This window comes from Antechinus flavipes, chromosome 3 (assembly GCF_016432865.1).
Source record: "Antechinus flavipes isolate AdamAnt ecotype Samford, QLD, Australia chromosome 3, AdamAnt_v2, whole genome shotgun sequence".
In the NCBI taxonomy this organism is placed as follows: Eukaryota; Metazoa; Chordata; class Mammalia; order Dasyuromorphia; family Dasyuridae; genus Antechinus; species Antechinus flavipes.
This window is the reverse complement of record NC_067400.1, coordinates 334,435,576-334,459,066: the sequence shown is the minus strand read 5'-3', so window position 1 is coordinate 334,459,066 and position 23,491 is coordinate 334,435,576. Positions and strand designations below refer to the sequence as shown.

The window sequence follows — 23,491 nt, the reverse complement described above, 5'->3', positions numbered from 1 at the left end:
AGCAGCACGTTCGCCCCAAGAAAGGCAGCCGAGAAAAGAATCCCCCGACCGTTTCCGCACTTTCGTCAGAAGTTACAAAACCTTCCGGCCACTTAGCGCGCTTTGCCCTCTGGGTAACATCCGCTTCCTGTTCACTTCCGCCCCAAGCGAGCCAATAGAAAGGAACTTCAGCCATTCCTCACTTCCTCCCCGAGAGCCTCAAGTTGGCGTGCGCTGAGCTCCGCTCAGCTCTAGCAGCTTTTTCCTCTGAGAACTCTTTTTCTGTCTCCTTCCGTATCGTTTGTGCAGCCAAAAAGCCGGGTCCCGTGTGAAGCAGAGTTGGGAAGTCCCTCCGTTGCCGCCGCCTCCGCCTCTTTCGCCTCCGCAGCTGCAGCCGCCGCCGCCGCCGCCATGGTGAACGTGCCCAAGACCCGGCGCACCTACTGCAAGAAGTGCGGCAAGCACCAGCCCCACAAAGTGACGCAGTACAAGAAGGGCAAGGACTCTCTGTACGCGCAGGGCAAGCGCCGCTACGACCGCAAGCAGAGCGGCTATGGCGGCCAGACCAAGCCCATCTTCCGCAAGAAGGCCAAGACCACCAAGAAGATCGTGCTGAGACTCGAGTGCGTGGAGCCCAACTGCAGGTCCAAGAGGATGCTGGCTATCAAGCGCTGCAAGCATTTCGAGCTGGGAGGAGACAAGAAGAGAAAGGGACAAGTGATCCAGTTCTGAGCTGTTTCCAGTGCGCCCTCGGCTTCGGGAGAGAAACGATTAAATTATTAAAGTCACAACATTTCTATGCCTCGGTCTCATACTTGTGGGGGAAAGGGATGGGATTGGGAAGGGGTGGGGTTCACGTGCAGGGATATGGGTCGACGGGAGCCTGCTACAGATGGAAGATTTGAGGTCTGGGTTCCTAGGAGATAGGAGGAGATGAGGTGGGGTGGAGTAATGAAAGGGGCAGGAGGAGAATTTGGGGAGAAAGTTAAGGAGTTAACTTCGCCAAGGTACATCTTAAAATTATACCGTGGTGCTAAACCTGGTATACGCTAACACTAAATGCTGTTATCCTAAATACTCGTTTTTAACTAGAGCACAAGATTTTTTTTTTTCACAAACCTTAATACATATAAATGTATGCAATCTTGGAAATTAACATTTTCATGAAATGAAAACTAAGTTGATAATACCTTCATAAACTATAGGCTACCCCTCAAGCCATAGAAAATGCTTCTTTCAATATCTCTGGATTCTGATTAAGAATCTAAGCAAAAGTTTTGTGTGTGTATGTGACTAAAGCAGTTACGAGAAAGTTATATAAATTCTCCATCTTTTCAATGTGATGTCATAAATATTCCATATTAAAAATAAGTTAAATATCTGCTAGATTTTTTTTTTCCCTGTTAAGAGGCAATTTGTGATCTTGGGTATTATCTCCATAGATGTGCTTGAAAGCATATGGATGCTTGGCGAAATGTGCAAGTATATATTTAATAGAATATGGTCCAATTACTATTTAGCCTCACGTGCTTGGGACCTCAGTGCATCAACTCAAGCCTCAGCCCATTACACTCCAGTTCAGTCAAAAAGTCTCTGTACAAACAGGTATAGGTGACCAAAGGAATTCACTTGATACCAGATTAATTCTGTTGGCCCATATGAACCCAGATCAAGTAAGAGCCTTTCTCCTGATCTTTTGATTAGGTAAATTTATTTCTACTATATAATTTAAACAAACAAAAAAAGAGCATTATTAATACTTTTAGAAATAAAATCCATTGCTTCATTAGTTGCCTTAAGGCAACTTTTGGTAAGGAAATTATTTCTATCAATGGTACTTGCTCAACAATTTATAGTTTTGAAGGAAGTGGGGGTGGGGGCTGAGGAATGAAATGATGGGTCACAGTCAGATAACTAGTATGTGTTAGAAGCAGAACTTGTATCCAAATCTTTATTTCACCATGACCAGCCTTCTAACCACATGACCATATTGTCTCTTATGGATATTACATATTTCTAAATACATCCTTGTCATCTCATACTTTTTCTTGTGGTTAACTACCATTATAATTTTAAAATCTTAGAATTTCCAGATTCATATTTTCCATTTCCTATTCCTGATATTCTCTCCATTTATACATTAAAATATTTATTGAAAATGTAAGATATCATGGCTGGGCATAGTTGGGCATGACAACATCGTGGACCTAGAGCTAGGACTTTATTTTACAGATAACGAAACCAAGGCCTGCCAAAGTCACATGTGTGGTAAACTTCAGAGGTAATATTTGAACCCAGGCCTCCAGACTACACAACAAATATGTTCTTTCCACTGTGCCATGTTGCCATCCAAAAGAGACAATGAATGAGACAAGTGTCTCTGCCCTCAAGAAATTTATAATCTAAATTTAAATTTGGGGGCCCAAGGCAATCAGGATTAAGTGACTAGCCCAGAGTCAAGTGTCAAATGTTCAGATTTGAACTCAGGAGAACTTGAATCCTCTGGATTCTAGGGATAATGCTCTATCCACTATGCCTCCTAGCTGCCCCAATAACTTAATTTTATTTTTTAAAACCAAAATAATCATTCATGTTTTTTAAAATAGGATCCTGGAGAATGTTATCTCTTTAATTTTGAAAATTAAAATGTATTTTTAAAAGTACAGCAATAGCTGGTGATATGAAACAAAAGAAACAACATGTTAGTTTCAAAAATAATTATAATCATGGAAAAGACTTGTTAAATGCAGTTTACCTGTTAGCAACCAAAGAACAGTCAATTTGTGTTCTCTTTGTTTTTGGAATGACAAAAAGTGGTTATCTATCTCCATGATGAATTAACACATGAACAGAAAGAAACTAACTTGAAATAATAAGGTGCATGACCTACAAATAACAAATATATAGTTTAAATATTAGTTTTGGGAATAGCATTAACATATACTAGGTTTTATATGAATACTTTAATACAAAAAGATATTCCTTTAAAAAATTATGTACAGAGCAAAATTCTACTTATCAACATAAAACACTAATTTCCATGAAACATATTGAGGCATATTCCTACTTTTTAAAAGATTTTGAACTTAAGATAAACAAACTGTAAGGCTGAGTACACTTATTCCTACTATCATTTTGCCCTGACCTCCCCCTATCCAAGAATTTTAAACCTGTAACTCTTTATTTCAAAATAGTTCTAAGACAAAAAAGTATTTATTGTAGATATTGAAGCTGTTATACAATATTACAAAAACCTACTTTCTGCACTATGTTCATTAATGCTTGGAATATTGCAGTAAATATGAGCTTCATGAATAGAGTAAACAAGAGGAGGTTCAGTCAATGGATCAGGCATTCTCTTGCGATTTTTACCATTCATCCCATTTTTGACTGGTGTTACTGGTGTTAAGTGAACTAAAAAAAAAAAAAAATTCAATGTAATTAAGTAATTGCATAAATGTAATAATACAATCTAATCCTGAATTTCACATTTAATTTTTTTCTGAATTACATTGCATTTAGTTCAGTGAATTATTCTTGACACTCTGATGTCCATTTTTTCACTGAAAATCTTTTTTATGACTTTTTCAAAAGAATATTATATTTCTCTGATGTGCTGCTGATAGCAAAGGTGTGGGATATTTGGGAAGCTTTGGGTTTGGTTTGGGTTTTTTTAGGTAGTTTTGTTTTTAACTATGTATTAAACAGAATGACTATATCTGAAAGTACTAACTCTAAGTCACAAAAATCAACCACCTAGCCGCAAGTCCACCCACACAACAGTAAAACAATCCACTAGATTTAGGCATGCAATCTCATGTTCAACTGAAATCCTTTGCGAAAATAGTTTAACAACAGGATGTGGAAATGAAATAAAATCTTTTGCCAAAACAGTTTTTGTTTTGCAGGATGTACACAAGATGTAGCCATCATTTTTTTAAACTTCTGGGCTATATTCTGGAGACGATTAATTCTACTCCACAGAATACAATTGCAGAATGTTTAAAAAACCACAGAACTAGATCACATTTTATTAATCTGCTGATTAGAACATAATATGCAGTATAATAATGAAGCCTCAAAATATATTATCTTTAGGTTCTTATCAGTACCTCCTATTATTCTATCACAGGACACTAGATCAGTCAGCACAGTCTGTTCCTTACTGAATCCCTGTTATTTGCTTTCAGGTACCTTGTATTCATAGGTGATTTTTTTATATTCAGTACCAATTCTTTACTACTAACGTCTAATAAAAGAAATAGATACTGGCTTATGCTTCAGTCTGTAAGTCTAAACTAAGAGATAGTAAGATCACTTGTTTCAGTATCTTCCCCAGCATTAAAATTAAAGGAAATGTCCATAGTCAACATAATTGAGACTTCTGACACATTGAAGGAATTCTTTCTGGGGATTAATAGAAAGAGATAAAGTGGTAACTCAAGATGAGAACAGGAGAAAGTGAAATGAAGGACTGAAGGTAATAGTCAAATCAACAGATCCACTTACTTATCAAAAAAAGCCCCAAATCAAAAGAATACTCAAGATGATTCAATTAAGGCAACTCTATAGCAATAAAGGCAATGAAAAACTCTATTTGTCAGAAGAGGATTTCTCACAGGGCTGCCTTTAAAGAAAGTATATTCTAGATCCACTGCTAAAACTGCTAATAACAATAATAACACCTTGGAATTGTAGCACTTTACTAGTATTTTCTCATTTGATCATCACAACCCTGGAGGTATTCATGTAAATTCAGAATTTCTGAATTCAAGCAATAGCTTCTCTCTACAGCAGGGATTACAGGCATGTGCTAACCATGCATGATAATGTTTTCTTTTCTTTTTTTTTTTTTTAAAGCATGCTTTACATAAGAGATTCATAGTTTCACATATAATCTCCATTTTCTATTCTACTTTCAATGTTCTCTTTTTTTGATATTAAGTTCATAATAAAAAATAAAAATTTTAAAATAATGATATTAAATTAAGAAGTCTTAGATTTCAGAGATCATTTTAGTGACTGTGAACTATTAGTCTATGAAAAATCACCATCAGGAAGAGCACACAAAAAGGAAATGAGGAAAAATAAAGTATAATCATTAATAGAATGAAGGTGATTAATAGAATGAAGGTAAGAAAATACGCTTGTAATCTCTGTGTAAAAATTTCAAATATCTCATAATTTTGCTTTTTAAAAGATTCTCCTTCCTCCCCAAATGCTTACTGCTTACCACATTCAGCCAGTTTTTCTCAAACATCAAACTCAAATCTACTCACTGCTACTTCCTGAGGTTCTGTGCTATCCATATTGGTCAAGTAAGCAATTTTCTCATTTCTTAGTTCCTTTACTGCCTCCAACTATAATATATTCTTCCTGTATATTCCCATTTCGGGATCAAAGGATTACACTGAAGCAACTTTCCTCTGGTGATTCTCAATAATTAATCGATATTTATCAAGCCCTTACTTTGTACCAAGCACAGTGGTAAACTCAGATGTACCAAAAAAAAAAAAAAAAAGGCAAATAATAGCCCCTTCCCTTAAGAATCTTGCGATCTAAGAGAGGAGACAATATGAAACCAAAGTTATATATAGAATAAATAGGAAATCATTAACAAAGGGAAAACATTATAATTAAGAGGGGTTGGGAAAAGATTCCTATGGAATATACGACTTTAGTTGGTAAGAAACCAAGGAAGGTCATTGGTTGGAATAGACAAAGTAAAGCCTTTCAGGCTTATGGGAGAGCTAGAGAAAATGCCCAGAGCTCAGAGACAGATTGTTTTGTGTGTGGAACAGGCAAGAGGCCAGTGTCACTGAACCAGAGAGTAAGTAGTAGGGAGGAAGGTGTAAGACTGAAAAGGTAGGAACAGACTAGGTTATGAGGGTTTTGGATGCCAAACAGATCACTCTGTTTTTGATCCTGAGACAACAGGGAGTCAAAAGAGTTTTCTGAGTGTGGAGAAGAGACATGTGACATGATTAGATCTATGCTTTGGAAAACCCACTTTAATGAATGAATGGAGAACAGATTAGAATAGGGAGAGCTGAGGCAGGCAGACTTAAGAGCAGGCTATTACAATAGCCAAGGTGATGAAGGTCAGCCTAGGATGGTGGCAGTGGCAGGGGAGAAAGGGCGGCTTGTTGAAGAAATCTGGCAAAGGGAAAGTTGGTAGGCCTTGGGGTGGGGAGGGGGCAGCAGAGTGAGGAATCCAGGTTGGCTTGCAGGTTGTGAACCTAAACGGCTGAGAGAATGCTGTTGCCCTCCACAATAAAAAGGAAGGTGGGAGGCAGGGAGGGCTCAGGGGAAAATATAATGAATTCCATTTTGGGCAAATCAAGAGAGTTTCATATTTCTGCAGGATATCCAGTTCAAGGTTCCTGAAAGACAGCTGCAGATAGAAACTGGAGAGCAGCAGAGACATTGCGGTAGGATAGCAGATTTGAGAATTTGAGAATTGAGATAGGAGATTAAATCTGTGGGAGCTGATGAGATCACCAAATGAAACTGTATCCATGGAGAAAAGGGTCCAGCTCAGGAGGGCACCTATGGTTAAAAGGCATGGTCTGGAAAAGAATGCAACAAAGGAGACAGAAAAGGAAGTAGCAATAGTAGGAAGTGAATCGAGAGAATGGGATCCTAAAAACCTAGATAGAAGAGAATATCAAGGAAGAAAAAGTGAGCAACAGTATCAAAAGCTGCTGAGGGATCAAGTAGAATAAGGACTGAGAAAAGGCCACTGGCATTGGCAACCAAGAGATCTTTAGTAACAACACAAATAGATTTCATACAATGCTATAATAAAAATTCTGACTGGTGACAGTGATTTTAATACCATTTTTTTAGTTTTATTCCTATTTGCACTAATGTCTTACACACAAATACAGTCTGTGAAGGTCAATTCTTTCAACATAATTAGAAAATGTTAACTATGCGCCCCCTGCTGCTCTCCTGCCACTCCTCTCTCACCCCACACAAACATTGCTTTTGGTTGGAGAGCTGGCTCATTTTCCTGAGTGAGGGGCAGGTGCCCATGCAGTCAAGTTGCTGATGGTTTTAAATAGGTGCTACTGATTATTTTAGGTCAAGACACATTTTGTGTCAGTAAATTATTTTCAATCTTGGAGACTTCATGATCCCCTGGGATTATCATAAAATCAGAGACTAGTAGGGCTGGAAACCTTAAAGGTCATCGGATCCAGACTCTTGTTTTACAAATGAGGAAACTAAGTCAAAATAACTTGTACAAATGCCCAGATTTCCTGACTCTATGAGATGATCATAGAATTTAGACTTATGGAAGGGATAAAAGAAACCATGTAGTCAAACCCCTAATTTTACAAACGAGGAAACTGAGAACCAATAGTTATAGGGACATAGAGCTAAAAGTGAGCTTAGAGGCTATCGGTCCATCTTGTTCAAACTCTTTATTTTTCAATCGAGTAACTATATCCCCAAAGAAGTTAAAACAGTTGCCTGAGTCCTTTATCTGGAGAGGCTCAAAATTATATGCAAAGTAATTACAAGGATCATTAATCAACAAACATGAATGGGAACCCTAAGGGCCAGGTACTGTACTAAGCACTGAAGATAGAAAGAAAAAGTAAAAATAGTCCTTTCTGTCGGAGAGATTACATTGTTTCTAATGAAAGACACAACTACATAAATTGTTTACATAGACATGACGGCAAGAAAACATAAAGGCACGCACGAGAGGGAGCACTAACTATAGTGGCAAATACAGTAAGCGTACTACTATGACTGGAGGACAGAAATCTATATAGATCGAAAAGATAAGGGGTCAGTTTGTGAAGAATTTTAAAAACAAAACAAATTATTTTTAATCCTAAAGGAGTCTTTGGAGATGTGCATAATAAGAGCTAATGTTTAGCAAAATCACTTTGGCAGCTGAGCAGAAGATGAATTAGAATAGGAAGAAACATGAGGCAGGAATTCCAGTTAAAAAGCTATTGGCTGATGCTAAGTGAAATGAGCAGAACCAGGAGATCATTATATACCTCAACAACGATACCATTTGAGGATGTATTCTGATGGAAGTGGATCTCTTCGATAAAGAGAGCTAATTCAGTTTCAGTTGATCAAGGATGGACAGAAGCAGCTACACCCAAAGAAAGAACACTGGGAAATGAATATAAACTGCTTGCATTTTTGTTTTTCTTCCCGGGTTATTTATACCTTCTGAATCCAATTCTCTCTGTGCAACAAGAAAACTGTTCAGTTCTGCACACATATATTGTATCTAGGATATACTGTAACCTATTAAACATGTATAGGACTGCTTGCCATCTGGGGGAGGGGGTGGAGGGAGGGAGGGGAAAAACTGGAACAGAAGTGAGTGCAAGGGATAATGCTTAAAAAATTACCCTGGCATGGGTTCTGTCAATAAAAAGTTATTAAAAAAAAAAAAAAAGCTATTGGCACATTCCTATTAAAAACACTAGAGAGTATAGAAATAAAGGTACTTTTCCTCAAAATGATCAGTAGCACCTATTTAAAACCATCAGCAAACATCATATGTAATGGGGACAAACTAGAACCATTCCCAATAAAATTAGGAGTGAAACAAGGCTGCCCACTATCACCATTACTATTCAACAATGTATTAGAAATGTTAGCTTTGGCAATAAGAGAAGAAAAAAAGATTAAAGGAATTATAGTAGGTCATGAGGAAACCAAATTATCATTCTTTGCAGACGATATAATGGTATACTTAGAGAACCCTAGAACATCAACTAAAAAACTACTAGAACAACTCACAATTTTAGCAAAATTGCAGGATACAAAATAAAACCACATAAATTATCAGCATTTTTATATGTTACCAACAAAGTCCAGCAGCAAGAAATACAAAAAAGAAATTCCATTCAAAATAACTGTTGATAGTATAAAATATTTGGGAATCTATCTGCTAAGGGAAAGTCAGGAACTATATGAATACAACTACAAAACATTTCTACCCAAATAAAGTCAGACCTAATCAGTTGGAAAAATATCAAGTGCTCATGGATAGGCAAATCCACTAATCAGGGATAGGATAATCCCAAGAATTATTTTACAGATCTAGAAAAAAATAGTAACAATGTTCATCTGGAAGAACAAAAATTCAAGAATTTCAAGGGAATTAATGAAAAAACTGCTAATGAAGATGGCCTAGCTGTGCCAGACCTAAAACTATTTTATAAAGCAGTGGCCATCAAAACCATTTGGTACTGGCTAAGAAATAGACTAGTTGATCAGTAGAATAGATTCAGATCACAAGACAAAATAGGCAATAACTATAGCAATCTAGCATTTGACAAACCCAAAGACCCCAGCTTTTGGGATAAGAACTCACTATTTGACAAAAATTGCTGAAAAAATTGAAACTAGTATGGAAGAATTAGGACCATACCTAACACCACATACCAAGATAAGATCTGAGTTCATGATTTAGACATAGTGATATTACAAGTGAATTAGAGGAACATGGGATAGTTTACTTCTCAGATCTGTGGAGAAGGAAGGAATTTGTGTCCAAAGAATTGGAACTCATAATTGAACACCAGATAGATAATTTTGATTATATTAAGTTAAAAAGGTTTTGAACAAACAAGACTAATGCAGACAAGATCAGAAGGGAAGCAATAAATTGGGAAACCATTTTTACATTTAAGGGCCTCATTTCTAAAATATATAGAGACGTTCTAAATATTTATGGCATCTGTCCCTTACCCATACAAATATATAACCTAGGCTTTGAGATCCAAATCTATTGCTCACCACAAAAGATAATATTTCCCTTTCTTCAGGGCCCAGGTCGGGCCACTTAAACCATATAAATCTCAATTTCTTCATTTATAAAGTACAAGGAATAAAATTTGTAGAACATACCCCATGAAATTATTTGTAAGGATCAGATAAGATATTTGTAAAAGAAAGTGGTTTTTGAACCTTAGATCTCTATATGTGTAAACTCTAGTTATTTTTGTGATATGAATTCAATTTAATAAAACTTGAGTGAAGACCAAATATTATTACAAATAAGTATGTATTGTGCCAAGAACTGAGAAGGGCATAAAGCTAAAAACAAAGAACTATATATATTATGGGATACAAAATGGATAATTTTTATTATATTAAGTTAAAAAGTTTTTGTACAAATAAACCAATGTAGACAAGATTAGAAGGGAAGCAGAAAACCAGGGGAAAAATTTTTATATCCAATGATTCTGATAAAGGCCTCATTTCTAAAATATAGAGAATTGACTCAAATTTATAGAATACAAGTGATTCTCCAATCGATAAATGGTCAATGAATATGAACAGACAATTTTCAGATGAAAAAATTAAAACCATTTCTAGTCATATAAAAAATGCTCTAAATAACTAATAACAAGAAAAATGCAAATTAAGATAACTCTAGGGTACCACTATACACTAAATGTAGTGGCTAAGATGACAGGAAAAGATAATGATTGTTGGAGAGGATGTGGGAAAACTGGTATGTTGGTGGAATTGTGAAATTATCCAACTATTCTGGCAAGCAATAGGGAACTATACCCAAAGGGCTATCAAACTGTGCATACCTTTTGATCCAGCAGTGTCTCTACTGGCCCGGGATTTCAAAGAGATCATAAAAAAGGGAAAAGGACCCACATATGCAAAAATGTTTGTAGCAGCCCTTTTCGTAGTGGCAAGGAACTAGAAACTGAATAAATACCCATCAGTTGGAGAGTGACTAAATAAGTTATGGTGTATGAATGTTATAGAATAACATTGTTCTATAAGAAAGGATCAGCAGGATGATTCCAGAAAGGCCTGGAGAGACTTACAGGAACTGATGCTAAGTAAAGTGAATAGAAGCAAAAGAACATTGTACACAGCAGCAAGTTTATATGATGATCAATTCTGATGGACGTTGCTCTTTTCAACAGCAAGGTAAATTAGGCCAGTTCCAATGGTCTTGTGATGGAGAGAGCCATCTGCACCCAGAGAGAGGATTGGGGAAACTGAGTGTGAATCACTTTTCACTTTTTTGTTGTTTGCTTGCATTTTATTTTATTTCTCTCTTTTTTTTTCCTTTTTATCTGATTTTTCTTGTGCAGCATGAAAATTATAGAAATATGTATAGAAGAATTTCAAATGTTTAATATATATTGGATTACTTGGTGTCTAGGTGAGAGGCTTGGGGAAAGGAAGGGAGAAAAAAAATTGGAACACAAGATTTTACAAGGGTGAATGTTGAAAACTATCTATGCATATGTTTTAAAAATAAAAAACTTTATTAAAAAAAGATCTGTATCCTCATGGAGCTGACAGTCAGTAGTACGCAAAGGGAATCAGAGATGGAGGTAAGATATGTAAGACATACACAAGCATATATATGCATATAGTTATATATATATACATATATGGTACATATACATACACATATATATGCTGTGTATGTATATATGCACAATGTACATACATATATGCATATGTATGGTATAGAGAACTCCTAGAGAGGAACTTCCTATAGACGCTACCTGTGGGTGTATAATGAATCTTTCCTTGATTCTGTATTTCCTCCAGCTAAAAGTCTGTCATCTTTCTCTTATCAAATTCCTCATTGGACTCAGAATGATTTAATTCAAAAATCATATATTAAGAAGCAGCTGGTGGCACAGTGAATATAGTGGAAAGATGGTATACCAAAAGACCTGAATTCAAATACCAATTCATATACTCACTTGCTACATGACCCTGAACAAGTATCTTAACTTCTGTCTGCCTCAGTTTCTTCATCTGTAAAATGGAGATGGTATTAGTACCTATCTTCTAAGGTTGCTGTAAGGATGACAGCAATATTTGTAAATATGCTTTGCAAACCTTAAAGCACCATTATAAATAACTATTATTTATTTAAATGCAAGGCACTGTCCTAAGTGCCAAATATCAATTTTAAAATTATAATATTATTTGTGTACATTTACTTAATGCTGTACCAACCAAACTCATTAATACCATTAATATATATTAACCAAATCCTATTATAACATGAAATTTTGTTGTAATCAATCACCCAAAATAACATAAATGAGTAACATTTTGGTGAGTAAATATGTGAGAGAGAGAGAGAGAGAAAGAAAGAGAGAGAGAGAGAGAAAGAGAGAGAGAGAGAAAGAGAGAGAGAGAGAGAGAGAGAGAGAGAGAGAGAAGGGGAGGCTACACTTCCTGCCTTAAGATGATCCTTTAGTGATATTTTTTTAAATGAAATACACCTATTATATTACAACAGATGGGAAATATGAGTCATTTCTGAATTAACTGTAAGAAGCAGCAGTAGTATGGTGAAAAGAGCACAAATTCAAATCCTGGCTCTGCCATTCACTACCTGCGTAATCTTGATCAAATACACTGACATTTTTGAGCTTCAGTTTCCTCATCTTTAAAATAAAGGGGTTGGACTAGAAGATATCTTCTCTATGACAATCTCTATACAGTCCTTTTTCACACAAGTCTCTTTTTAGCCTACACTACATACTGCAATTCTACTCCCTTGTCTGGCCCCAGATTGCTATCCCTAGAATTCCACTGTCAAGACATCCTGGGGTCCCTGGGAATAACTCTGCATGGGAATATAGCCCAACTTTTCTAGTGGATGGGTTAGCCACTCTCCTTTCAGCTACAGCCATGGTTTGGCTTGTCCTTTGGGTCACCATCATAATCCCTTATTTCAATCAACTCTTTTTTCTCGTTTGAAAGAATTTCAAATTATAGTTCTGCATATCTAGCAGGAAGGAAATTTTGTTGAGAAGCAGAGAGATAGGGCACAACCCAGCAAAAAATGGGAAGTACCTTTGATCTACTTTGGATCGATATGATATAAGATATAGATTTTATCTGCAGCAGAAGGAATAAGCACTACTGAACCCCCACTGCAATGTTTTTGCATCTCCTAGCATTTGAGGCAGCTAGGTCATACAGAAAATTTATTTTTTAAGCAAAGTTTTGAACCTTGTATGAGAAATTGTCAATTTCCTTTCTAATTCTTAGTCTTATAGTTTTCATTTCCTTTCATACTTTTTTCATTATACTTTTCCTCTATAATTCCCATTTAATTAAAAAAAAAATCTCTTGTTTCAGCTCTCCCAGGAATGATAGTTGAGTTTGTGTCCAACCTGAGTTTTTCAACTGTGGCAGTGCTCACCCTTAATCATTGAATGGGTGTTGCCTCAGATAAACTAAAGCCTTAATTTAGAAAGGCCAAGGTCTTCCACGGCATCCTGGGCCATCACCAATCTTGACTTTTTATCACTGATTCTGAAGAAAATTGACAACTCTGTCACATACAAGTCAAGACATCACTCTGGTGATGTCATTGGTTCTCTTTGAGAATAAGGGCCTGTATCTACTGGGCCTGTATCCCAAGAGATTATTTAAAAAAAAAAAAAAATGTGCAAAAATGTTTGTGGCAGCCTTTTTATAGTGGTAAGGAACTGGAAAATGAATGGATGCCCATCAGTTGGGGAATGGCTGAATAATTTGTGATATATGAATGTTATAGAATATTATTATTCTATAAGACACAATTAGCAATTTCATTTCAGAGAGGCCTGGAGAGACTTACATGAAATGATGCTAAGTGAAGTATATAGAACCAAGAGAACATTGTACACAGCAACAACAAAATTATGTGACAATCAATTTTGATAGATATGGCTCTTGTCAACAATGAAGTAATTCAGGCTAATTCCAGTAGACTTGTGATGGAGAGAGCTGTCTGCATCCAGAAAGAGGGATTGTGGGAGACTGAATGTGAATCACAACATTGCACTTTGTTGTTTGCTCGCATTTTTTTCTTTCTCATTTTTTTCTTTTTTGATCAGATTTTTCTTGCGTAGCATGATAATTGTGAAAATATGTATAGAAGAATCACACATGTTTAACATATATTGGAATATTTGCCTTCTAGCGAAGGATGTGGGGAGAAGAGAAAGAGAAAAAATTTGGAACACAAGGTTTTGCAAGGATGAATGTTGAAAACCAACTTTGCATATATTTTGCAAAAAGAAAAAAGAAAACTATCTTTACATATATTTTGAAAATAAAGATTTTTTTTAAAGTAAAGAGTCATTAGAACATTTGAAAGTCATAACCAAAAAGAGAGAGAGATCCTACCATCACATTTCAAGGAATCTTAAAAGAAAATTGCCCATGCTTAGAGAAAGAAACTTCTCCAGCCTTTTGCCAATCTATTTAATGTATTTCTGATAGGGAAGAATTTTTTTTTTTTTTTAGCCTTACAGATAATTGTGTAATTAGTCTGGGCTCTTAGAGACAAGTACCTCTGTTTTAAGAAATGGATAAGCTCTTGCTCTTGGGAAAAGTCTAGGATAAGTTTTCTCCTGATGTCTTTTTTTTTTTTTTTTTTTTTTTTTTTTTTTTACTACATCTCTCGGAGCTGGAGAGAATGTTAATAAGACAATTCTTCCCCCTTTTTTAGTTGACTTTGATAATAGAATGCAGAAAGATGCTCACCAAAAGGTCAGCCAGGTACACTGAGAATACCCAGTTGAAGAATGGGAAGTAGGAAGCAGAGAACCAGAAAGTAAAGAGTGGCTGGAATTTTTTATGTTCCACCATTTAATTACAATTATATTCAGTACTCTAACCTGAGTATTCCTTTAAATTGTAAAGCTGGGAAAGAGACACAAATCTTATTGAAATGGGAGCAACCAAGTCAATTTTTCTAAGTGTATGGATATTATATGATAAGTTTCATGACATTTTAAACCCTAAATCAAACCAAGAGAAGCCTGGGAAGACCCTGGAAACCAGAAAGTGCTTCCTAGTAGTAGATGCACAGAGATCCAAGCAGACAACTACTGCTTGATTAGAGAGAAACTTTTACAGGACTGCCATAAATCAGGAAAATCAGTTTGATAGAAGAGTGGAGGACGGATGCAGAAGGGAAAGACGAGAATCAGGGAGACCAAACAGGAGGGTATTGCAACAGTCCAGGCGAGGGCGATGCCTGATCTCAAGACATCACTGTCAGGCTTTAGTATTGTAGCGATAGAAAAAACTTGCTAAGAGAAGCATGATTTGCGCTGGAACGGATTCGTAGAGAGAAGGGAGGTGAATAAAGAAAACTGAATAACTCATTTGGATCTGCAATTTGATTGGCTTGGCAAAAAACAAACAAACAAAAAAAAAAAAACAATAAAGAGTAAAAGTAAAATCAAATTAAAAACAATATGGTATGAGATCAGCTAAAGCAGACACAATCCAACTCATTTCCTTGTCCAAGTTTTCCCTTTTAGTTAGTAGGCAGTCTCTAGCAGCCTTGATAAGTGACGTCAAAAAGGGGCAGGCAATATGCAGATGAAGCGTCTTTGGGGCTGTATTTTCTAAACAGTTATTCTCTTTGGAAAACATAGATCTGTGTCAGAGGGTAGTAATTATTATGTTGCTATGATTAAAATACTTTTTGTTTTGTGTAGTTTGCGAGGCTGGAGGTTGGTGTGGGGATATGTTGTGTTGGTGACCGTGTGCGTGATGTGTGAGCATGTGGAGGGAGAGGGCGAGCGTGGTGTTTGAGAGCATACTTACCTGGCAGGGGTGATTCCATGATCACGAAGGTGGTTTCCCCAGGGCGAGGCTTATCCATTGCACTCCGGATGGGCTGACCCCTGCGATTTCCCCAAATGCGGGAAACTCGACTGCATAATTTGTGGTAGTGGGGGACTGCGTTCGCGCTCTCCCCTGATCTTTATGTACTAAAGTAAGTTAGATTTTTTTCTTCTCAATACTGCTTGGTTCCGCACTCAATCGTGGATCGTAGCTACTTTGCGATGTTGTACACAACCTTCTGAAAGCGTTTTTTTTAAGTCGTGTTCTCAATTCTTTTTAACTGTGTTCTGATTTCCATATCGATCTGCTTTTCCCGAATGTTCATAAAACTTCGACTGCGGGATGCCTGATGTAGTTTCTGGAAGTTTAGGGGGATTTACGACAAGGAAAAGTATTTTTCTTTAAGTCTCCAGTAATACTGAATTTTCTTATGTTTTCTTTGTGTTCCATTATAGATTATGTGTATGTGTAATGGTACAAAAACCTATCCCCACCATACATTAGATTGGTTAGTGGTAAACCTTCGTTCTGGAAGATGACCAACATAACTGTTAAAAGTGTGTCCAGCTGTGGTTGATAGTCAATACTGTCTCAATGTTTTGCCACAGGTCAGACATATAGTCCCTAAGAACTTTTTGGATGGCTTCTGTAATTTTGTGTATCTCATGTTTCTTCCGAGCTAATTCAATTTTGCTTTGATTATAGAAAACAGCATCTTTTTTGATGAGGATACACCCTGCTGGGTAGTCCTATGTCAGTGTCTCCCATGACATGCAATCGATTCTAAAGTTCTTGAGAGCATTTTCATATCAATTTTTCTGACCACCGTATGTGAATTGTCAAACACCTTCAATGAGAATAAACATGGAATCAAGATTAGCTACAGCATTGATGGTAAATTTCTTCACCATGAGTTTCTGATAAAGGCCTCATTTTTAAAATTATAGAGAATTGACTCAAATTTATAAGAAAGCCATTCTCCAATTGATAAATGGTTAAAGGATATGAACAATTTTCAGATGATGAAATTGAAGCCATTTCTAGTCATATGCTCTAAATCACTATTGATCAGAGAAATGCAAATTAAGACAACTGAGAGATTACTATACACCTCACAGGTTGACTAAGATGACAGGAAAAGATGATGAATGTTGGAGGGGATGTGGGAAAATAGAACACTAATACATTGTTGGTAGAATTGTGAACTGAAGGAACTGTTCTGAAGAGCAATTTGGAACTATGCCCAAAGAATTATCAAACTATATATACAGCAGTGTTTCTACTGGGCTTATATACCAAAGAGATCTTAAAGGAGGGAAAGAGACCCACATGTGCAAAAATGTTTGTGACAACCCTTTTTGCAGTAGCAAGAGACTGGAAATTTAATGGATGCCCATCAGTCGGAGAATGGCTGAATAAGTTATGGTATATGAATGTTATGGAATATTATTGTTCTATGAGAAACGATCAGTAGGATGATTTCAGAGATGCCTGGAGAGACTTACATGAACTGATGCTGAGTGAAATGAGCCTAACCAAGAGATCATTGTACACGGCAACAATAAGATTATATGATGATTAATTCTGATGGACATGGCTCTATTTAGCAATGAGATGATTCAGGCCTGTTCCAATGATCTTGTAATGATGAAAGTCATCTACACTCAGAGAGAGGATTGTGGAAACTGATAGTGGATTACAACATAGCATTTTCACTCTTTTTGTTGTGGTTTGCTTGAATTTTATGTTCTTTCTCATTTTAAAAAAAAAAACTTTTGGATCTGATTTTTATTTGCAACAAGATAATTGTATTAATAAGTATGCCTATATTGGACTTCTTAATATATAGTTTTAACATGTTTAACATATATTGGATTACATGCCATCTAGGGGAGGGGATGGGGGCAAGGGGGAAATTGGAACACAAGGTTTTTCAAGAGTCAGTGTTGAAAAAATTATCCTTGCATATGTTTTAAAAATAAAAAACTTCAATAAAAAAATTTCTTCACCTTGAAAACGCTAGAAGCCAAAACTGAAGTGGAGTAAGTGTTGTATGATTTTTTTGCTTGCAGATGATTGTGCACTTGATGCAGACTCAAGTTGAGATGCAACAAAGTAGTAATTGATTCTCAACTGCTCCTGCTAATTTTGGCCTAACAAGCAAAACCAAGAAAACACAAGTACTCCATCAGTCAGCACCACAACATCCATATGAAGAACCACCAATTATAACAAGTGATGAAGTTTTGAATGTTGTGGATAAGTCCTCTTACCTTGACAGCATACTTCTCAGGGATGAATACATTGATGATGACATAAACACATGAATTGCCAGAGCTAGATCAGTGTTTGGGAGGCTCTGAAGGAAAATGTGGAAGAGGAGAGGTGTTATTAGACTGACCACCAAACTGAAGGTTTACAGAACCATTGGGATGATCTCATTGTTGTATGCCTATGAAACCTGGACAGTATACCAACACCACGCCAGAAAGTGAATTGCTTCCATCTGAATTGTCTTGGGAAGATTCTAAAGATCACCTGGCAAGATAAGATACCAGACCCTAAGGTCCCTTTTTTTTTTTTTTTAAACTCAACTGCCAAGCATTCCAACTCTACGGCAGAATGCAACCCCATTGGATTGGTCACATTGTTCAAATGCCAAATGTACACTTGTCAAAAAGTACCCATTGGATTATAAAGCTCTTACAATGCAGGGACCATGTTAGCTTTCCATTGTCTACTCCACCCCCCCATACATCCTTTGTAAAGCACTTAACCCATGCAGAATAAAGAAATGTTTGCTGAATTAAATAGAACTGCAATATACTCTCAAATGTAGAAGTTTATGTTAGTTGATTTTCCTACACTTTTTAATGATGTTATACATCATGACTTACAGTGTATGAAAGAGGGATTAGAAATTTTTAGAAGTGAAATGTATATAAAAACAAATCTCAGTGCTGACAGATTTGGTGTCATAGAAGGTGACACAGAAATCCCTTGGTCCAAGGGAAGGATTTGAGTCAGAAAATTAGCTAGAGGGGCTACCCATTCTGTAGCCTCAAAAAGAGAGAGAAACCAATTTCTATTCTTATTCTCTTCTTCCTCTTAACTTTAGTCTTGAAACTCTCTCAGTCTTCCCAAAATAAGAGAGTAAATTCTTCCCCTACTCCATCATTCACTGCTATAGTTATAGACCCAGATCCAGTATTATTGCAGTAAGCCTATGGCTGGACCAATGGGCCCTTGCCATATTTTCCAGCAAGTTAATAAAATTAAAATTTAAAATATAACAAAATTTCAGAAGGCCCAACTATATTGTGCAATTTATTTCCTCACTTATTAAATTTTTTTTAAAGGGAGATACAGAATCCTTCCTTTTTTTTTTTTTACTTTGTATGCCAAAGAACTCAGAAAAAAAGAACTGAAATGTGCAAAAATATTTACGATAATTTTTTTCCTAGTAGCCAAAAATATGGCAAGGGCCCAGTGGTCCAGCCATAGGCTTACTGCAATAATACTGGATCTGGGTCTATAACTATAGCAGTGAATGATGGAGTAGGGGAAGAATTTACTCTCCTATTTTGGGAAGACAGAGAGTTTCAAGACTAAAGTTAAGAGGAAGAAGAGAATAAGAATAGAAATTGGTTTCTCTCTCTTTTTGAGGCTACAGAATGGGTAGCCCCTCTAGCTAATTTTCTGACTCAAATCCTTCCCTTTGACCAAGGGATTTCTGTGTCACCTTCTATGACACCAAATCTGTCAGCACTGAGATTTGTTTTTATATAAGGAAGAGGGGGATCTTTCTATTGGAAGGCACAGACAAAAAGGATAAAAGGAATACGTTTCATTTTTTTACATACTGAAAAATAGACTGCAATAAAGAGAGAGCAGATTCATAGGGAAGTCTGTCATTTTTTCTTTGTATATGAAAATGGTCGTGGTGGTTGACATTTATTGATTTTATTATATCAAATTAGAATAAAAATTCTGAGAAGTATTATGAAATCTAGAAAGGTTTTGTGTATGTAGAAGATGATACCTAAGCTAAGACCTGAAGCAAACATGGTGTGCTAAGGGTAGGAAGTGAAGAGATTGTTCATTGCAGGTATGGGAGACAAGCAAAGATCCAGAGAGAGGAATCGGAGCTTGTCAAAGTCAGTTTGGCAGAACTATACAGAGTGCAGGAAGAGAAGTAACAGTGTGCTAAGTCTGAGGCCATATTGTGAAGAGCTTTCAGTCCCATCGAAGTACTTTCAATTTTTTCCTACATCCTAAGTACATAAGGACATCAGAGTCCTCCAACTAGAAGATTGACGTCCGTGGTCAGGAAAACCATTTGGCAAGTGTGTGGGTGGATGGAGAAGGAAGCGATTAAAGTCAAGGAGTCCAAGCAGGAGGTTATTACAATATGTGGTCCAGGCGGTAGATGATGTCCAGGGCTCTTTGTCATGTTCCGAGACAGGAAAGTTGTGGGGAAAGGTTTGGTGGAAGAGGCGTGGCTTGAACTGGGACAGATTCGGAAAAATGGAGAAAAGCGAGGAGAATCGAGGACTCGCATAATTGTAAACCAACCGAACCGCAAAACTGATCTGCTCTTGCCACAGAGGGAGGAGGAGACATTCTCATATATATGCATAAAAAAGCATTTCTTTGTCTAGTTCCTAGTTGCTTATTAGATGGCAGTCTCTGGGAGGCTGGGTGAGTGACGTCACAAAAGGGAGGCAGTATGCAGATGAAACACTTGTGGGCCTGTTTTCTTTGACCAATTTTCTCCCCCTGGAAAGTGTTGTTCTGAGGGTGGTAGCTCCTACATTTGTACAACGGAAATGTTTTTTGATTTGTGTGGTTTTCGTGGCTGGAGGCTGGTGTATAGGATGTGTTGTGTTGGTGACCGTGTGCGTGATGTGTGAGCATGTGGAGGGAGAGGGCGAGCGTGGTGTTTGAGAGCATACTTACCTGGCAGGGGTGATTCCATGATCACGAAGGTGGTTTCCCCAGGGCGAGGCTTATCCATTGCACTCCGGATGGGCTGACCCCTGCGATTTCCCCAAATGCGGGAAACTCGACTGCATAATTTGTGGTAGTGGGGGACTGCGTTCGCGCTCTCCCCTGATTTTTGAGGTGACTAAAAATAGTTATCGTGCGCGCGACATACTTTTGCCTACAGTGCAGGAATATGGTCTCATACTGCAACGTAGGTAAAAGTTGTCAACTAATGCTGTTAATGTTAAGATTCCATTTTGTTTTGTTTTGCCTTGGCAATAATACTGTTGAGCTTGGGGAAAGCTTGTTGCTTTCCAGAACAAGTATCACCAATGTAGCCGAGTGCGTTTTTTCTTTAACTCGATGTTTCTACGGGGGAGGGGTGGGGGATAAGTTTTCTTACAGATAGACATTTGCCCTTAAACGTATATTTCTCGTGAAAGGTCTTCTAACTACAAGAGAAACCTGTTTCAGCAATAGTTTTGAGTCTTGTCAAATGACGGCGCTGTAAAAGTTCAAAAAAAAATTTTTTTGGGGGGGGGGGGGGCAGTACAGAAGTTTTCTACTTGCCTTTTGATCATGGATTCGGATATTCCTCATTTGCCCTGAAATCTTTTATTTTAAAAGCACCAGTCATTTTTGAGAGATTTACTTCGGTTTACTCAAAAATTTTTCTATGTAATTAAACAAATGCCGAAATAATAAATTTACTGTACTTAAGAGTCAGAAACAAAAAATCAGATAAACAATTATAGAAGACATACTATATAAACATACGATAGTCAAAAGCTGTTATGTTTTTAATAGGAAATTGTGTTTTGTACAGGTACTGTCCAAGATACAAAAGCACACTATTGCTTCTATTTCTTTTTTTTCCCCCCCTGAGGCACTTAGGGTTAAGTGACTTGCCCAGGATCACACAACTAGGAAATGTTAAGTGTCTGAGGTCAAATTTGAACTCAGGTCCTCCTAACTTCAGGGCTGGTGCTCTATCCACTATGCCATCTAACTGCCCCTCTGTTTCCTTATCCATTAAGATCACAGCTTACTTAAAAGAATCATTCCACAGGGACAAAAGATTGGCAAATGCCAATTAAAAAGTAATATTTGCAAATATTTCTGACTATTCTGTGACCCCTCTTTCTGAACCCCAAAAACTCAAAAGGAGCTAATAAGTAGGAAAAATAGACAATCTGAATGCAACAACTGCCTAAAGCTGTAAGGTGCCTGTTTTCTTAGAAATAAAATAAAGTTGTAGTATAGTTATCCCTTCCACAGTTTAAGGATTAGGGCCCTGATGCTCCCCCACTCCCAATCTGGAAAATTTATGTAAAAAAATTAGTCCTAATATAATCTCTTCATCATATATGCTTTCTTGAAATGGAAATTTATTTTTACATATTTTGAATTCTTCCTGATTTCTGCTGAGCACTTGACAATATCTTGATTTGTTTTTACCTTTTCTTTTTTTTATTTTGTTTTTTATTTTGTATTTAGTTTTAAATATTTTAATTTGTCCTCCCTTAGTATCAGAGAAGCTTGAATTTTTATGGTATCGAGCATGTTATTATACAATATACATATAGAATACATATATATATTTAATGAATTTCAGAGTTCCTAAACTTTTCTGTATTGTAAACTGTCCAAAATTTCCCATTTGACACCTGTACCAACTCCAGATATATTAAAACCCCCATTGGGGAAAGCCTTAATGGATAACATAACGTTGGTCTTGTTTCACAAAACTAACCCAAATCTAGTATTCTTTCTACCATACCAGTGTTAAGGTCTGTTCTTATCCATACTATTCTATTTCAACCCCCTTAGATGAAATAGTTCAACTGTATAGACCCTAAGAGTTGTTGCAAAGCCTTCTCTCAGGTGTCGCTTCCTCTACCAAGATTTCTTTTTAAAGCCAAAGTAAAAACAGGACTGGATTTTCAGTGGCTGTTCAGAATCATTAAAAATCATTAAAAGCAAGAATGTTTAATGTGGTAGCTACCATAATGCTTAGAATTCCAAGTGAAATCGTAGTAAAAAGGTAAAAGGCCTAACTCTTCCCCCCACGATTTTTTTCCCCCCATAATCAGACCTTTATAATTCAGGTCAATTCTAATAGACTTGTGATGGAGAGAGCTATTTGCATCCAGAAAAAGGATTGTAGAGACTGTGTGTATCACAACATAGTATTTTCACCTTCTTGTTGTTTGCTTGCTTTGTTTTCTTTTTTTCCCAATTTTTTACTTTTTTGACCTGATTTTTCTTATGCAGCATGATAAATGTGGAGATACGTATAGGAGAATTGCACATGTTTAACATATATTGGATTGCTTGCTAAGGGAAGGGGACAATTTGGAATATAGGGTTTTTCAAGAGTGGATGCTGAGAACTGTCTTTGCATGTATTTTTGGGGGGAGGAAGCTATTATTTAAAAAAAAAAGATTTCTATTTGGTAACACTTTTGAATTTTCTTATGTGTGTCCCATTTACATTATAAAGATGTTAGAAGGTAAAAATGTCTATTGTCCATCCCACAAACCATAGTTAAACTTTGTATAAGCACTGGGCAATTGATCCATACTTAATGTTTGGCTTCATTAAACAGAATTACACTATACATCCTGAAGATGTGCTGGGTTGGTTTTCCTAACCCATTAAAGAAAATTATGAAGAAGGACAGCTTAGTGAGTGGGGGAAGGGATGTAGAAGTGGGAAATTTTGAGAAATGAAATGTATAGAAAAACAAAAAGTTCAATGCTAACAGTCTTGATACTTTTGAATGACACAGTAAATCCTTGGTCTGTGAGAATTCAAGGGGAGAGGTTTGTATATAAGAGAATAAGGCACTGAGTCAGGAGGAGCTAGTTCCCTACTCAGTAAACATAAAAAATAGATAACTTTT

General features: G+C 36.6%; 1 protein-coding gene and 2 non-coding genes across 3 annotated transcripts; all 3 read left to right on the top strand.

Annotated features, from left to right (window-relative positions):
• The first annotated feature begins 167 nt into the window (after positions 1 to 167).
• LOC127554272 (60S ribosomal protein L36a) lies at positions 168 to 772 on the top strand. The gene has a single exon (XM_051985657.1). It carries the CDS (start codon positions 391 to 393, stop codon positions 709 to 711), a length of 321 nt encoding a protein of 106 aa, XP_051841617.1. The 5' UTR covers positions 168 to 390; the 3' UTR covers positions 712 to 772.
• Positions 773 to 15,571: 14,799 nt separating this feature from the next.
• Positions 15,572 to 15,735, top strand: LOC127558552 (U1 spliceosomal RNA). The gene has a single exon (XR_007952927.1). It is a non-coding gene; the product is annotated as a U1 spliceosomal RNA (small nuclear RNA).
• Positions 15,736 to 20,551: 4,816 nt separating this feature from the next.
• LOC127558551 (U1 spliceosomal RNA) lies at positions 20,552 to 20,715 on the top strand. Its single transcript, XR_007952926.1, has one exon. It is a non-coding gene; the product is annotated as a U1 spliceosomal RNA (small nuclear RNA).
• The last annotated feature ends 2,776 nt before the right edge of the window (positions 20,716 to 23,491 follow it).

Bases quoted from the DNA above. Each gene is read 5' to 3' on its own strand.
- LOC127554272 (XM_051985657.1), top strand. From the start codon at position 391: ATGGTGAACGTGCCCAAGACCCGGCGCACCTACTGCAAGAAGTGCGGC.